At 50.3% G+C, this 17,552-nt stretch overlaps 1 protein-coding gene across 1 annotated transcript in view; it reads right to left on the reverse strand.

Moving 5' to 3' along the window:
• Positions 1–17,552, reverse strand: part of LOC119449329 (NADH dehydrogenase [ubiquinone] 1 alpha subcomplex subunit 9, mitochondrial) — a 79,267-nt gene that overhangs the window by 34,162 nt on the left and 27,553 nt on the right. Inside the window, exon 4 of the mRNA XM_037712496.2 lies at positions 16,525–16,616. Within this exon, the coding sequence (XP_037568424.1) occupies positions 16,525–16,616 (92 nt within the window). The remainder of the gene's footprint in view (positions 1–16,524; positions 16,617–17,552) is intronic.

Raw genomic sequence — 17,552 nt, forward strand, 5'->3', positions numbered from 1 at the left:
CACCATGTTTGTTAATTAGTTAATAACCGAATGTTTACAAGTTTATACAGACGATAAAACAACTATTCTTACTTTGTATAGCTCATCGCAATCGATACTTCAGCTGTCGGGCAAAACTACTTTTTGTCGCACGTAAGAATTAAAATAATATTGTGTGTAGCTCAACACCTACTCCCATTTCTCAATTTTTCCTGTTTCCTGGCTCTTGCGTTTCCCGGCTCTTAGTTTTTTTTTTTTTTTACGGTGCCGTGAAAAACGTAACAGCGGGGTTCTACTGTATTATCATCATCATGTGCGTGCCCTTCATCTTCATCATGCGTGCGGGCGCATCGTCAGAGTGGACTGTGCTGAAGGCTGTTCATGTCGGTTGTGGACACCGCCCTCCTTCGCCGTGTCATCTCTCGGGCTCAATAAAGGTCCGCCCTTACTGTGACGTCACAAGTGGTAGAGGTGCTTCTTGGTTCTCCGTCCTCTACACCCCTGGCCTACTCCCTGGAGCTTCGTTCAGGTCGCCGCTTGTGCCCACTGGCCACCAGCACGTCGCAGGACGAGCAGCCTGGCGCTTCTACCCTAATCATCTCGCTTCCACAAGCCGCACCTTCTGTGATCATCAGCGGCCAGTGACACCCATCTGTTCGCTGGTCTTTGCGGTGAAGATGCTGAGGACTGGCTGGATGATTACGTGCGCGTAAGCTGTGTTAATCGGTGGGATGATCAAGCTCCGCCATGTCTCGTTCTACTTGACGGGTGTGGCGAAGACCTCGTTTTTCAACCATGACATTGATTTCTCCGATTGGATGAACTTAAAGCAGCAGCTTCAGCAAGTTTGTGGCACGCGGGTGTTCACTCCGCCCTTGCGAAGAAAACTCTGCATGCTCGCAAACAACACTCCGGCGAGTCCTACACATTGTACATTGAGGATGTGCTTGCACTCTGTCGCCGTGTCAATGATGCCATGGCTGAGTCAGACAGGATACGCCACATTCTTAAACGTATTGGGACTGTAGCCTTCAAAGCGCTCGCTGTCAAGAACCCAGCTACCGTCGCTGACATTGTCTTGATGTGCCAGCGGCTCGACAAGCTCGAGTCTGTACGCTTGCAGTCGAACTTCTGCGAACACCGTTCTAAGGCAGACCCAAACTTGCGTATGATGATCCGGGCAATCATACGCGAAGAACTCCAATCACTTGGCTTGTCATCTCCGTTGGTCATTCCTGCTCAGCATTCTAGTGCAGTGTTGCACGACGTCAACAAGAAGGAACTTGCATCCATGACCTACTCTGTGCATGTGGACCCTCCGGCCCCTCGCACCTTACCAACATATGCGCAGGTTGCTACCGAACCTCCAACTAGTTTACATTCAATGTTGCCTCTACCCACGTACGCGCAGGTTGGTGTCGCTCCTCTGGCCAATGTCCACTCATTACCACTTGAGCCGTCATCACCCCATCTGACTGCACTATCTCACAGCGCCCCGAGTGCCCCCTACTACCCGCTTTGGTGACTGTCTCGTCCTACCTGTTATTACTGTGGTTATCGTGGCCATATATCATGTTTTTGCCGCAAGCGCCAACAAGATGAGTGTCGCGGGTACGACGTGTGAACGCGATGCGTATTCTGGTGGGGGCCTCTTACCAAAGCCGTCGTTATGCTTTCCCTTCGTGCCGTTCCACATCTCTGCCTACAACAACCGAGACGCCGAATGGTTACCGCACTATCAGACGCTGATCACCTTCGCCCTTCCACTGCTCCTCGTCACCGCTTCAGCCTGCCTCGTTCACCTCTGACCGCCGCCCGGAAAACTAAGTAATACAGTTTTCAGAGGAAAAACTGCATTCACCGACAGGACTACAATTCCTCCAGCGCGCCCTTGTAATATTATTACGATACCATCTAGAGATGCTAAAGAGACGAGCCGCCGCGAGAAAGACGATGAAGTGTGTCTGGGCTTTTGGCTCGAGCAAGGTGTCGGCCTGGCGGTTTTGGTTCCAGTGTAAATATATTGTAAATAGCTTCTTTCGTGTGTGTCTTTCCACACGTAACATTCTGGTGGAGGATTGCGATACCGGTCCTCGCCACGGAACTCCGAGGTGGTCGGTACATCGAGCTTGTCACCATGCCTCTCGGTGACGAGACCACATCTGCAACGGCTTCGGCTCGTCCACCTGCTCCAATCGTCACGGTTGCCCAACATCGCGACCCCGGTGTTTTCTCTGGCCTGGAGGGACAGGACGTTGACGAATGGCTCAAGCTATATGAATACGCCAGTGCTAATAACAGGTGGGACCCAACGATTATGCTCGCCAACGCCATCTTTTACCTCGGCGGCATCCCACGCGTGTGGCACCAAACGCATGAAGATGAGTTAACCAGTTGGGACATTTTCAAAGAAAAGCTACGGGAACTGTTCGGCGACCCCATTGGGCGCAAGGTTGCCGCGAGAAAGGCTCTTGCGTCTCGTGTTCAGACATCTACGGAGCCCTACGTTTCCTACATCCTCGACGTATTGGGTCTATGCCGCAAAACTGACGACACCATGTCTGAAGCAGATAAAGTGGCACATGTGCTAAAGGGCGTCGCCGACGACGCTTTCCATTTGCTTGTTTTCGGCAACGTTTCGACTATCGACGCCATTATAAAAGAATGCCGTCGCCTTGAACAGGCTAAGAGCCGCCGTATCACACACCACATCACGCGGCTACCAAACACTGCTGCTACGTCGACATGTGAGGGCCGACTGCGTCAGACGACCACCTGTGACGACGTAACCCGTATTGTTCACCGCGAGCTCGAGGCCACCAGTTCGCCAGCCTTCTCCGCGACGCCTCCCGATCCGCCTGCAACCACGATTGCCATGATTCAGGCCGTCGTCAGGCAGGAATTTGAGCACATGGGTTTAAACTCCGTGTGTTCAACGGCTCAACCCAGCGTTCATCAGTTCTCTAGCGGCCCTCCTCGTCCCCGGCCGTCCTTTTCTGCTCCATACCGCAACCCGTCCGAATGGCGTACCCCTGATGACAAGCCGATCTGCTTCCACTGCTGTCGCATCGGCCACGTCGCTCGTCACTGCCGCAACCGATAGCCACCACCTACTCGGACGTACGCCGACGCTTATTCCCGTACCTTTCGACCTACTGTTCCCTATGCTTCCCGCCACGAACCTGCTGCCGCTGACGCCCCATCTCCGAACCTCCGCTACAGCCGCTCGCCCTCACCTCGACGCCATCAGTCTCGTTCGCCCCAACCCCGCCGCTTTTCTTCACCGCCCATCACCTCCCGGATCCAGCCGGAAAACTAACCACTGCAGCTTCTGGAGGTGAAGCTGCGTTGTCGACCCTGCCCTCAAATCCTCTGCTCACGTTGCCTACGAATCAAAACCTTCTTGACGTTGACGTCGACGGCTGTCCTGTCACTGCGCTGATCGATACAGGAGCCCATATTTCTATTATGAGTGCTGCCTTCCGACGACGACTCAGAAAGCTCCTCACCCCAGCGTCGGCACGTGTCGTCCGCGTTGCTGATGGAGGTACTGTCCGTATCGTCGGCATGTGTACGGCACGTGTCAGCATCGCCGGCCGCCACACTCCTGCCCTCTTCACCGTGCTTGCTCATTGCCCCCACGACCTAATTCTCGGCCTCGATTTTCTCTCTGCGCATTCTGCTCTTATTGACTGCTCTGCCAGTACCCTTCGCCTTGAGTTGCCGCTTCTCGCAGAACCTCCTGATGTACCCCAGTGCCGCTTACGCCCCACCGGCTTTATTCGCCTGCCACCAAAGTCATTAGCCTATATTGAACTGATGTCTTCCCCGCCTGTTCCTGATGGCGAGTACCTCGTCACTCCTCTGCCCGACATTCCACTGCAGTATGACGTCACCGTGCCGCACAGTATTCTTACTATTACTGATAACTGCACTCGCATGCCTATCTTTAACTTTGGATTGGCAAAGCAAATTCTCCCGCAAGGTATTTGCCTTGCCAACGTTGATTGTCTCGCCGACCATCAAGTGGCAGCTTTATCAGCCGATGGTTCTTCCGAACATGGTGGGCCCCTCGCACCAGCCTCGAGCGCCGATCCCAACATAAAGAAAATGGTTACGGCAGACCTGTCCTCTAAGCAGGCTGAAGACCTTTGCCAAGTGTTATCGTCGTACCGAGATATTTTCGACTTTGACGATCGCCCTTTAGGCCAGACACTCGCGGTCAAGCATCGGATTCCTACTGGCGATGCTACGCCTATTCACCGACGACCGTATCGAGTTTCTGCGTCGGAACGCCAAATAATTCAAAATGAAGTAAACGAAATGCTAGACAAAGACATCATTGAGCCTTCTTCGAGTCCCTCGGCGTCACCTGTGGTGTTGGTTAAGAAGAAGGACGGCACGTGGCGCTTCTGTGTAGACTACCGCCATTTGAACAAAATTACTAAGAAGGACGTCTACCCGCTCCCACGTATCGACGACGCCCTTGACTGCCTTCATGGTTCCAGCTATTTCTCTTCTATTGATCTTCGCTCTGGATACTGGCAGATTGCTGTTGACGATATGGACAGAGAAAAAACCGCGTTCATAACACCTGATGGCCTATACCAATTTAAAGTAATGCCGTTTGGATTATGCAATGCCCCTGCCACATTTGAGCGTATGATGGACTCCTTGCTCCAGGGTTTTAAATGGTCCACGTCTCTTTGTTACCTCGACGACGTCATCGTATTCTCGCCAACGTTCGACACTCACCTTGAGCGTCTAACAACTATACTTGATGTATTTCGAAAGGCGAAGCTGCAACTGAACTCGTCCAAATGTCGTTTTGGCCGCCGCCAAATTACGGTTCTGGGCCATCTCGTCGACGCTTCCGGAGTACAGCCTGATCCCGACAAAACTCGTGCTGTCCGAGACTTCCCGGTTCCGAAGACAGCCGCAGACGTTCGCAGTTTTGTTGGGCTATGCTCGTACTTTCGTCGTTTTGTTCAAGATTTTGCGGCAATTGCTAGACCCCTCACTAATCTGTTGAAGAAAGGCGTACAATTTTCGTGGGGTACTTCAGAAGCCACCGCCTTCTCTCGTCTCGTCACTCTTCTCACCTCACCACCCATTCTCGCCCACTTCGACCCTGATGCACCTACAGAATTGCGTACAGATGCCAGCGGTCATGGCGTAGGTGCCGTCTTAGCCCAGCGTCAGCGTGGCCAGGATCGCGTTATTGCTTACGCAAGCCGCCTCCTATCACCATCGGAGCGCAACTATTCCATTACGGAAAGAGAATGCCTTGCTGTAGTCTGGGCAGTTGCGAAGTTCCGGCCTTACCTTTACGGTCGTCCTTTCTGCGTAGTCACTGACCATCATGCCCTCTGCTGGCTCTCATCGCTAAAAGATCCTACAGGCCGGCTTGGTCGATGGGCTTTGAGGCTACAAGAGTTCTCATATTCCGTCGTGTACAAGTCTGGCCGCATGCACCAAGACGCTGACAGCTTGTCGCGTTACCCTGTTGACGACTCTGACTGCTCTAATATTGACAGTGCTGCTGCTTGCGTTTTCTCAGTATCCAAGCTCCTTAATTTCGCCGACGAGCAACGTCGTGATGCCTACATCAGAGCACTCATCGACCGTTTTGAACACGCTCCGGCCGATGCTACTCTACGCCTCTTCGTCCTCTGCGACGGTACTCTATACCGTCGTAACCTCCATCCGGACGGCTTTGAGTTACTACTTGTAGTACCGAAACACCTCCGCTCAACCGTTCTAGAAGAGCTTCACGACGCTCCAATGGCAGGACACCTTGGCGTATCTCGAACCTATGACCGAGTACGTCGCCGTTTTTTCTGGCCGGGCCTTGCATGTTCCGTACGGCGTTACATCGCCGCTTGTGAGCTTTGCCAACGACGCAAGAAGCCTTCCCAGCTCCCCGCTGGCTACCTGCAGCCGCTCGACATCCCTGCCGAACCCTTCCATCGTGTCGGCTTAGACCTTCTCGGCCCATTTCCGGAATCTACATCAGGAAACAAATGGGTTGCCGTCGCTGCGGACTACGCGACCCGCTACGCCATAACACGCGCTCTTCCGACCAGTTGCGCTACTGATGTTGCGGACTTCCTCCTACACGATATCATTTTGATGCATGGTGCTCCGCGTCAAATGCTCACCGACCGCGGCCGTATGTTTTTGTCCAAAGTCATTGACGACATCATGCGTGCCTGCTCAATACAGCACAAAATTACCACCTCCTACCACCCACAAACGAACGGCCTCACTGAACGTTTGAACCGCACCCTTACAGACATGCTATCCAAATATGTTTCAACCGACCACCGTGACTGGGACCTGGCTCTACCTTACGTTACCTTTGCGTACAACTCTTCCCGTCTTGAAACTGCTGGATTTTTCCCTTTTTATCTCTTGTATGGCCGAGAACCGACGCTACCACTAGACACTGTGCTTCCGTCCACCACGGCTTCAAGTAGCGATTATGCCCGTGATGCTATCGCCCGTGCTGATCATGCTCGTCAACTTGCGCGTGCTCGTCTGGAAGTGTCCCAAGACAAGCAGAAGCAACGCTACGACCTCCGTCACCGTGATGTGCGTTTTGCGCCCGGCACCCTCGTGTTGCTTTGGTCACCATCGCGTAAAGTGGGCCTTTGTGAAAAACTGCTCTCCTGTTACACAGGCCCATATCGCGTGCTCCGCCAAGTGACCGATGTCACATATGAAATCGTTCTAGCCACGCCCACTACGTCCTCCGCTGGGACAACCAGTGATATTGTCCACGTCGCCCGACTCAAACCCTACACCTCTCCAAGCGCCTTAGATATTTAACTGCACCGTGACGGTGCTTTCGCAGCCGGGGGGTAGTATTACGATACCATCTAGAGATGCTAAAGAGACGAGCCGCCGCGAGAAAGACGATGAAGTGTGTCTGGGCTTTTGGCTCGAGCAAGGTGTCGGCCTGGCGGTTTTGGTTCCAGTGTAAATATATTGTAAATAGCTTCTTTTGTGTGTGTCTTTCCACACGTAACAATATGATGTCCATATTCGTTAACGGTGCGCACGTTGAAGCTTTGGTGGACACCGGTGCGACTTTATCTGTTATGCATTCTGATTTGTGTAGGCGTCTCAGGAAAGTTACGACCTGCGCTGGTTGCAGCTCAAGGGAACACAATCCGCCCTTCCGCATTTTGTACAGTGCATGTATTTATCGATGGCATCATCCACTGCATACAGTTTGCTGTGCTGTCGCCCTGCTCCCACCAGCTCATTTTAGGATGGGATTTCCTTGCCTCTGTTTCTGCTGCTATATCTTGTGGACAAGGTGTCGTACATATGACCTATACCGACCATTCGCTCGGTGATGAACCGTATCAGCCACTTCGTCTGCTCGCTGCAAAAGATACCGAGCTACCTCTAGGCTGTCAGCAAATTCTGACCATTACGTCCAACGTCATCGACCATGGCGATGTATTAGTGTTACCTTCTGCGCGTCGGATCATAAAAGGGATAGCTATTGTTTCAGGCCTAGTTAGATTTGATAATGGTTCTGCATTTCTCGCCGCAAGAAACACAACACCTGAGAAAATTCTACTACCTAAAGGCACCACTATGGCTTGCGTTGCTGATTCAGAGCCTCTCTCTGTCGTTCCCCCTCAAGGCTGCTCCCTCTGTAATCCCTCCTGCTGGACATTCTGCCTCTACCTTTGCTCTTGCTGCTGTAATCAGCTCGGACTTGACCCCTTCGCAGACACAACAGCTCCTTGCCTTGTTGAAGCAGCATGAAGGTTCATTTGACGCCTATTGTTTGATATAGGGACAGACTTCCGTCAAAGTGCATCAGATTCAGACAGACGGCAGATCCATCGTGCGTCGCCGGCCGTATCGCGTGTCTCTAGGTGAGCGCAATATTATTGAGGACAACGTCGCCGACATGCTGCAACGTGAGATAATTCGCCCCTCTGCTAGCCCTTGCTCGTCTCCCATTGTTTTCAAGCAGAACTTTTTGTTGGGCTAGTTGTTGCATGTTACTGAAGTATTAAAGCGCCAAACAGACGACACAAGCGCCCGTCCGTGTCTCTTCTTGTGTCGTCTGTTTGGCGCTTTCATACTTCTGTCCCATTGTGTTGGTCCGAAAAAAAAAAAAAAAAATGGCTCCGTGCGTTTCTGTGTCGATTACCGAGCGCTCAACAAGATTAAAAATTATGAGGTTTTACGTGCCAAAACCAAAATCTGATTATGAGGCATGCCGTAGTGGGGGACTCTGGAAATTAATTTGGACCACCTGTGCTTCTTTAACGTGCACCTAAATCTAAGCACACAAGTGTTTTGCGCTCAACAAGATCACACGCAAGGATGTATACCCCATGCCTCGAATTGACGATGCCCTCAATTCCCTGCAAGGTGCCAAGTACTACTCCAGTCTTGATCTGCGTTCAGGTTACTGGCGAATTCCGATGCAGGAAGCCGACAAAGAAAAAACAGCATTTGCAACCCCAGATGGTCTTTACGAGTTCAACGTCATGCCCTTCGGCCTCTGCAATGCTCCCACAACTTTTGAGCGCATGATTCACACCGTTCTGCGTGGCCTGAAGTGGAAGTCTGCTTGTGCTATCTGGATGATATAGTTATTTTCTCATCGACATTTGCCCAGCACCTGCAACGTCTGCATGAGGTTCTCACGTGCATAGCCAACACTGGTCTTCAGCTCAACACCAAAAAGTGTCACTTTTATCAAGGTCTTAGGTCATATTGTGAGCAAGGATGGTATTCTACCTGATCCTGACAAGATTTAGGCGGTGCTTCACTTTCCTCGTCCAGAAAAGACCAAGGAACTACGCAGTTTCCTTGGCATTGCTTCCTATTTTCGCCGATTTATTCGCGACTTCGCCTCTATAGGTGCTCCTTCGCACAACTTACTTCGTTCTGGTGCTCCCTTCGTGTGGTCACCAGAATGTGAATCTGGCTTTTTGACCAGCTAAAGGTTGCCCTCACATCTGAACCTATCCTGTGTAATTTTGATGAGACTGCACCCACACTCTTGCACATGGATGCTAGCGGCCATGGCATCGGTGCTGTGGTCATCCAGCGAAACAGCTCTTCGCATGAGAGAGTCGTTGCTTATGTCAGCCACGTGCTCACACCTGCCGAGAAAAACTATACCATCACCAAGCAGGAGTGGCTAGCTGTCGTTTGGTACGTCAAGTTTCGCCCATATCTTAGCGGCCGCCATTTTACCATCGTTACAGACCATCACGCCTTATGCTGGCTTTCGACACTCAAGAAGTTGTCAGGACGTCTTGGTCGCTGGATTCTCCGTCTGCAAGAATATGACTTTGAAATCACCTACAAGTCAGGTAAGAAGCACCAAGATGCAGATGCTCTTTCTCGCTGCCCGCTTCCTACAGCCACACACGTCAATGGTTCCGCCACCACCTCCAGTGACGCACTCACTGACATCTCTTCTACGGCGGTTTAGTCCTTCAACGTTCTTGATCATCTCACTTCGCATGACCATGAATCATTTCGTCTCAACAACTCGCCGATTCGTACAGTCAACGTATTATAGACCACCGTCGTGGAGCTTCGTGCCCGCCTTACGTCCGGCTTCCGTCAACATCTGACACAATTCAAGCTGGAAAAGTCCGTGCTGTACCGCCATATCCACCATCCTGATGGACGACGCTGGTTGCCCGTACTACCTTGTTGCCTTCGTGCGCGTGTCCTTCAGTCCTTTCATGACGATTTGACTGCTGGCCACCTTCGCATCCAGAAAACTTACGACCGCATAAGAAGTCGCTTCTACTGACCTGGCCTGTCTACCAGTGTGGCGAGATACGTCGCTTCCTGAGCCATTTGTCAGCGTCGAAAACGACCAACATCAGCTCCTGCCGGGCAACTACTACCAGTCACATGTCCCTGCACAACCATTCGAGGTTGTTGGCATCGATCTCTATGGGCCACTTCCCATGACTCCCACTGGTAGTCAATGGATAGTGAAAGCCGTCGACCACCTGACGCGCTATGCCAAAACAGCTTGTGTAAGTTTAACATCGGCTTCCGAAGTCGCTGCCTTCATTCTTCAATCCATAATCCTGCGCCATGGCGCCCTTCATGTCCTTTTGAGCGATCGCGGAAAGACATTCCTTTCCCAACTGGTAGGCGAAGTGCTCAGAGCCTCTGGCACCACTCACAAGACTGCATGAAGTTTCGATCCTCAGATTAATGGCCTGACTGAGCTGTTTCATCATACGCTCTCTGACATGATAGCTGCCTATATTCAACCAGATCACAGAAATTGGGATACAATTTTGCCATTCGTCACATTCGCGTATAACACTGCCGTTCAACGCACAACCGGTTACTCGTCATTCTACCTTGTTTATGGCCGTTTACTCAGTTCTTTTCTCGATGTTTCTTTGTTATCTCTCCCTGTCGGTTCATCTACATCTTCCTGGGAAGAATATGTTTCCCGACTCGTCCATTGTCGCCAGCATGCCCGCGTCAACACCGCAGCCAGACAACGGAACCGCAAGGATCATTATGAAGTATCTCATCACATATTATTCTACCATCCTGGCGATAAAGTGCTGCTCTGGACACCAGTTCGCACTCCTGGGTTGTGCGAGAAGTTTCAGTTGCAGTTTATTGGTCCCTACACGGTCCTGTAAATTACTTCTGTTAATTATCGTTCGACTCCTGTTGTTTCCTCAAGTGACTGCCGTTGCCTGCTCTACCGAAGTCGTCCACTTTTCTCGTATGAAGCCCTTCATGCGGCATTCCCCGTACCTCTAGGCAGTGGCCAGGATGGCCGCTCTCGCACGACAGAAATTAATGTGGACATTTATTGTGCACTTCTTTCTCATCTGTACATTACTATTGTGGGGATGCGCGACTCTCACGCGTCCCCTGATGTTGTCTTCCCCGCATAGCTCGCGTCTCCTGTAGTCTGGCTTCTCCGCGTGACTAAGCGCGGGCGGCGGTCATGGTGGTTGCGGCGCATTGCGAGAGATGGCGCGAGTGTAGCGATGCTTACGCCACTGAACAGCGGGGTGACTTGGGAGAAAAAGGTCGAAGGCGCTTACTTTCGAAAAAGGTCAAAGGACGTCCCGCGCGACCATCTCGCATGGCTAGGAGCAGGGCACCGGTATGGACGAACACGGATCGTTCGAACGCGGTACCGTTCGCGTGACCGTACACGTGAACGATAAGGAGATTGTGTCATAGCATGGGGCGAACATATTCGCTCGCTATCCAGTCGCGGTGAGTCGGACTTTCTTGATTTGTCGTGTACCCATGTGAATGTTCTATTGGCAGTAATTCGGCTTGCATGCATTAGTGTATGAAAGGGGAAATAAATGCCCTTTTTGACTGTTTGCACTACTGTGTTGTCGTTCCTTTGTCCCAAGAGCACGTATGAGACCCCACATCTGGCGTCCAACGTGGGGCTCTTGGGGCATCGGACGGTCTCCTACAGTTGAAACTCCCTCTGCCCAAGATGCCGCCGATAAACCACTCGCGCACTTGTGCTCGGTCGAATTTGTTCAGCTGATGCCGAAAGCCTCTACGTACGTTACTTTGTCACCGACCCCACGGGTACCTGCTATCACCGATGCGCAACGTAGCCCTGCCGCATGAAGTTGTGACGGTTGTTGACAACCGCACGTACGTTCCTCTTTTGAACTTCGGCACCATTCCACATATCTTACCGTAAGGCATCTGACTGGCGTGTGTATCTGAAGAACACGCCAAGTTTGCTATTGATCCTGATACCGCCTTGCCGTCTCCTTGCCCCAACACACAGTCTAAGATAACCAACAACATCGGTAAAATGATAGCACCTGACCTTTCCGCGTCCAACTTTCAGGATCTGCACTGCTTGATAACCTCATACCGGGACATATTTGATTTTGACGGCGGGCTGTTGGGTTAAACCTCTATGGTAGCACACCGGATTAACACTGGTGATGCTCGCCCCATTCATCGGTGTCCTTATCAAGTGTCCACGACTGAACATCACGTCATTCAGAAAGAAGTCGACAAGATGCTCGAAAAGGAGATCATTGATCCTTCTTGCAGCCCTTGGGCTTCCCCTGTTGTCCTCGTAGAAAAGAAGGATAACAATTGGCATTTCTGCTTCAACTATCGTCACCTAAACAAGGTCTCTAAAAAGGATGTTTTTTCATCGCCGCAAATTGATGACCTGCTTGACTGTCTCCACGGAGCTACGTATTTTTCCTCGACCGACCTCCGTTCGGGCTATTGGCAAATTGCAGTGGAAGTCAATGATCGGGAAAAGACCACGTTTTTAACACCAATTTAAGGTCATGCTGTTTGGTCTGTGCAATGCCCCAGCGACATTCGAATGCATGATGGACTTTCGGGGCTTGAAATGGTCCATTTGCCTATGCTACCTCGACGATGTCGTCGTGTTTTCATCTACTTTTTCAAGTCACTTGCAGCGTCTGTCAGTGGTTCTTGATGTGTTCTGGAGAGCTGGCCTGCAGTTGAATTCCTCCAAATGCAATTTTCGTCGCCGTGAAATTACAATCCTTGGGCACCTTGTTGATTCTGCAGGTATCAGGCCAGACCCCGACAAGGTTCGTGCAGTGGCCGTGCGACGTTTCATCCATGACGTTCACAGCTTTGTTGTCCTCTGCTCGTATTTTCGTTCTTTCGTGAGACATTTTGCAACTATCGACCTGGCACTTAACAAACTTCATAAGAAAGACGTGCCTTTCTCCTGAGGTCCTTCGCAAACTTAAGCTTTTACCACGCTGATAACCCTGCTTCCGACACCCCCTATTCTGGCTCACTTTGATGACTCCGCCCCTAACGGAGGTCCGCACCGATGCAAGCGGTCATGGCATAGGCGCCGTTTTAGCACAACAGCAGCATGGACACGACCGAAGTGATAGCTTACGCCAGCCGCCTTCTTTCGAGATCCGAGTGGAACTACTCCATCACCGAGAGGGATCGTCTCGCTCTTGTCTGGGCCGTCGCAAAATTTCGACCCTACCTCTACGGCCGACAGTTCTCTGTTACTGACCACCATGCACTCTGTTGGCTTTCATCCCTGAAAGATCCAACTGGCCGACTCGGTCGCTGGGCTTTGCCGCTGCAGGAGCACTCCTATTCCGTCATCTACAAGTCTGGTCGATTACATCAGATTGCGGACTGTCTATCCCATCACCCGGTGGACCCATCGGACTGTGACTCCGGCGACACTACAACAGCCTGTGTCATGCAGACCTTGAATCTCACTCATATTGGAGATGAACAAAGGCGTGATGTCGCACTGCAACAACTTATTGCACGGCTGGAGTCTTTGCCTTCCGATGCCGACCTGCGCATGTCTTTACTCCGGGAGGGAATACTGTACCGTCACAGTATTTTCCCTGACGGCCCCGAGCTCCTGCTTGTTATTCCGGAATGGCTGCGGCCAACCATCATTGCTCAACTTCATGACATACTCATGGCGGGCTACATCGGCGTTTCTCGTACGTACGACCGCTCACGCCGCCGATTTTACTGGCTCGGCATGTATCGGCCGGTGCGCCAGTACCGTCGCTTCATGCGAACTCTGTCAATGCCGAAATAAGCCTATCATTTCCCCTAGTGGTCCCCTTCAACCCCTGGACATCTAGTATGCACCTTTCTTCTGCGTCGGTGTTGACTTGCTTGGCCCTTTCCTAGTGTCTTACTCTGGAAACAAATGGATGGCCGTCGCAACAGATTACACCACACAGTACGTGATCACGCGCGCCCTCCCCAAGCTGTGCCACTGACGTCGCCATTGCCACTGCCGACTTTTTGTCGCGCAATGTTATACTTCATCACGGTGCCCCTAAACAACTCCTTACAGACAGATGCCTGCAGTTCCTCTCAAAAGTAATCCCCGACATTCGTACATTGTGTCCAATCCAACACAAGCTCTCCACCGCTTATCATCCCCAGACAAATGGCCAAGCAGAACACTTAAATCGCACGCTCACGGACATGTTGTCGATGTACGTATCCTCGGATCACCGCGATTGGGACGTTAAACTTCCATTCGTGAAGTTCGCCTACAATTCATCACACCACGATTGTCACCGGTTTCTCTCCATTTTATTTGCTGTTCGGCTGTGATCCAGTTTTACCCATGGATACCCTGCTGCCTTCTGATATGTCTACCACCACTGAGTATTCCCACGACGCCATTGCTCAAGCTGATCACACCCGTCAGCTTGCTCGCCACCAATTAGCCACATCGCAAGCAAGACAGAAAGCTTTATAAGACAGGCATCGCTGGCTCCAACATTTCCCGCCAGGTTCCCCCGTTCTCCTCTGGACTCCAACGCGCCGAGTCCAACTCTCAGAAAAACTTCTGCTGCCTTGCACAGGCCCTTGCCGTGTTCTTCGGCAAGTCACCAACCTCACCTATAAAATGAACCCCTCCAACCCCCGACATCGCCACCCACAATGTGAAATTGTGCACGTTGTACGACTCAAACCGTACTATGTCCGTGAACCTTAGCCCATCGTTACTTGCCTCTCATGTCCTTGAACAGCACCGAGTCGGTGCTCCTGCCGCCGGGGGGTTGTGTCACGGGACCGCACGCACGAGGACACAGCGAAAGGAGGACAATGAAGGCGCGCCTCGGCTTGTGTGTGATTTTGCCATATTGCCTGTTGTATGCATGTATAGGCTCCTGTAAATACATACTTTACCTCTCGCTTTCCTTGTTACAATATTCTCCAAGATCGGTATCAAATTAAACTGGTACCAAACATTTTACAAACACTGGCTCGACTCCACACGATACGAACCTTGCCAGTGAAACTCCAAGCACACGCCCGCCACACACAGTAGCTCGCACACCTCCTGCACCTCACACTCTAACCCCAAACACTGGATGCTAACTCAAGTCATTACGTCAGATTACCGGTATCTGGCACACTTCATTAAGTCGGGACTGAGGAGATACTATAATAATCCAGCCACTTTATTAAATAGAGCTTTCTCCACGTTTCAGTAGAAGTATGTTTATGCTAAAAGCCCACAGGGAGGAACATTCCCATAGCTATGTATTTCTTGCTGCTTATAGGTTTATGCAGTTTGTGGTGTTAAATTGCGTTTATTGGCTAACAGTGTTTGCAATAGCACTATGGGCTTTTAAGGATTAAAGACAACTCAATGCAACATCACGAAAAATAAGAGGGGCTCCATCAAGAAAACGCACATTACATACACTTGTAGAGCAAAAGTGACGAAGAGCATCAAGCATGCATGCCGTCGCAGCAAATGCAAGACAGAAAAAAAAAAAGATTTAGAGGGACAGCATTTGCCATGGACAGTTTATTCAACTCGTAATATAAGTATACCTACAGTAGAACCTGGTTCATATGTCCTGAAAAAAAAAAAGAAAACACGAGAAAGAACGTACTAACCGGGAAAATGTACGAGCCTGTCACTAAACTATTTGACAGACTCAAATGAAGGCAACATCTACATAATGCGAAGCGTTGCGGAAAATGTTGCAGCACGAGACACACCGATGTGCACTGTACTGGTAGGGCCTGAGCGGCCAGAAGAAGGCTTCGGCAAGCTTACATTTGCGCTCCTCGCATTTGGCCCAGTTAAGCAGCTTCTTTGGGCGTGTCTATTTGGCGAGAGCAGTTGCAGCAGGAAGTGTGTTGAGCTAGTGAGGCCCAAAAAGCTGTTCCTATTGAGTGGTGTTTTAAATTGGCAACGGGAAACCGAAACGAAATCGAGCTGGTGGGTGATGCCAAAATATGATGCCGCCAGAGAAAGACGCTGACGTCACGCCGGCCGCAGCCAGAAACAGCGCTGTCAAACCGACAGGTGAACACTGGCAGTGATAGCTGTGAATGCGACAACTATGAGGAGATTTGCTGGTACCGGAAGAGGAAACTGAGTGCGTGTCGGCATTTTCAAGTGACAAGGTCGGATGAGTACTGCAGGGAAGCTGCCATGGCAGGCACCTAATGCTCTCGTGTCAAGTCCTTGTTCATGTGGGATCTAGCAGCTGGAAAAAGCATCAGACGATCGTAGTTTAGTGACATGCTTGACGTAGGTGCCGAAAGATTGCATTTTCCGGAAATGTATTATCCGGCAAAGCGTAAATTAAATGGATCATTTTTTTGTGTTCTCAGTCACGAACGTTGACGCTGGAAGATCATACGAAACAGGATCATATTGATCTGTACTCCGTGTCTCAATGCAACCACCATGGACTTACATTCTACACATGGTGCACACGACATGCATCCAGAATTGAAATTTCATTTAGGTTTTTGAGATATAGCAGCACATTGTGATTTACGAAAAGAGAGTGTAATGCAGCTCAAGTATATTTAGCATCTTTTCTTTTAACCACTTTTTAACTATGCCAATTGATGCTGCACAACACTGTGCGCATCTTCCAGAAGCAATCTCAATGCTGAGAGAGCTTTCAACACAGAAGCTGCCTTTCTGCAGTGGTGCAATCCTTTCTGCAATCCAACTAACTAATTAATGACAACAAAAATTTGCTTACAGACCTAGTCTCTACATCTTTTCCAATCAAGTTGATGACCACGTTGGAGTACTTCATTGCCTTGGCAATGCTCAGTTCATCTTTGAGGTTGAATGACTGCAATGTAAGAAAGGAACATAGTTAGTGAAGCTTTTGTGGGCCAACAAGACGAAACAGTGTCTCACTGGCATCTATACGGCAGGAGATCATATAGATGCTTCTGTGGATAACACAAACACTGACCACAGCATGTAAAACCGCTGAATACAGCCTCCCAACTGCAGCCACTTTTGTCTCACTGAAACTGCTGTTTGCTACTGCCCTATACAAAACCTCGGAGATTTAAAAATTTGTTTAACAGCAAGCAAGACACTCAATAAAAAAGATGTGCTGGTCTCCACCTTCTTACTGCTGAACTTGGGTCACTCACATTTATTTTTGAAGCATTTGTGATGGGGCACAAAAAGAAATCAGTCTTTGGACAAAACAAGAACAACTGACTCTGCACACGCTCCATAAATGATGCACTCCATGTAATGCAGTTTCCAGCACAGCGATTCCCTTGCTGTGACTTTATTATGACAAGTGGTTATAGTACTTAAGCCAGTTTAGGGCACATAAAACAGGGAAAAACAAAAGGCACCTTTGTGATGCTGGGCCTATGAAACCACCTTGCATATTATCACAGCTCTAGCCAAAATTTTTGCAAACTACAATGTTGTATTATCACTAGTCACTCGCTTACTCCTGTGGATCGTCACAAAACGTTCAGCTTTGAACATTCCTGTGCTGTAGTCTGTCAGCCATGCTTCGGTGCATTGAATCAAGCGTGCGCCCATTGGCTTGTTCTTGATACGTGGGCGATAGAGTGGGCGTAAATGTGAGTTGGGGTAGATGTGTGCATAGATAATGTGCGATAAACTTACTATGCCCCAGGAAGTGGCGCTACTTGATCCCTTTGTCACTGTGTAACGAGCGGTACTCACTCTTGCCGATGTTGAAGTTTTTTCGTTGGAGGTTAGCGATACAATGCTGGCGCATGAGTGAGTTTTT

The sequence above is a fragment of the Dermacentor silvarum genome, chromosome 4, assembly GCF_013339745.2.
Source record: "Dermacentor silvarum isolate Dsil-2018 chromosome 4, BIME_Dsil_1.4, whole genome shotgun sequence".
Classification (NCBI taxonomy): Eukaryota; Metazoa; Arthropoda; class Arachnida; order Ixodida; family Ixodidae; genus Dermacentor; species Dermacentor silvarum.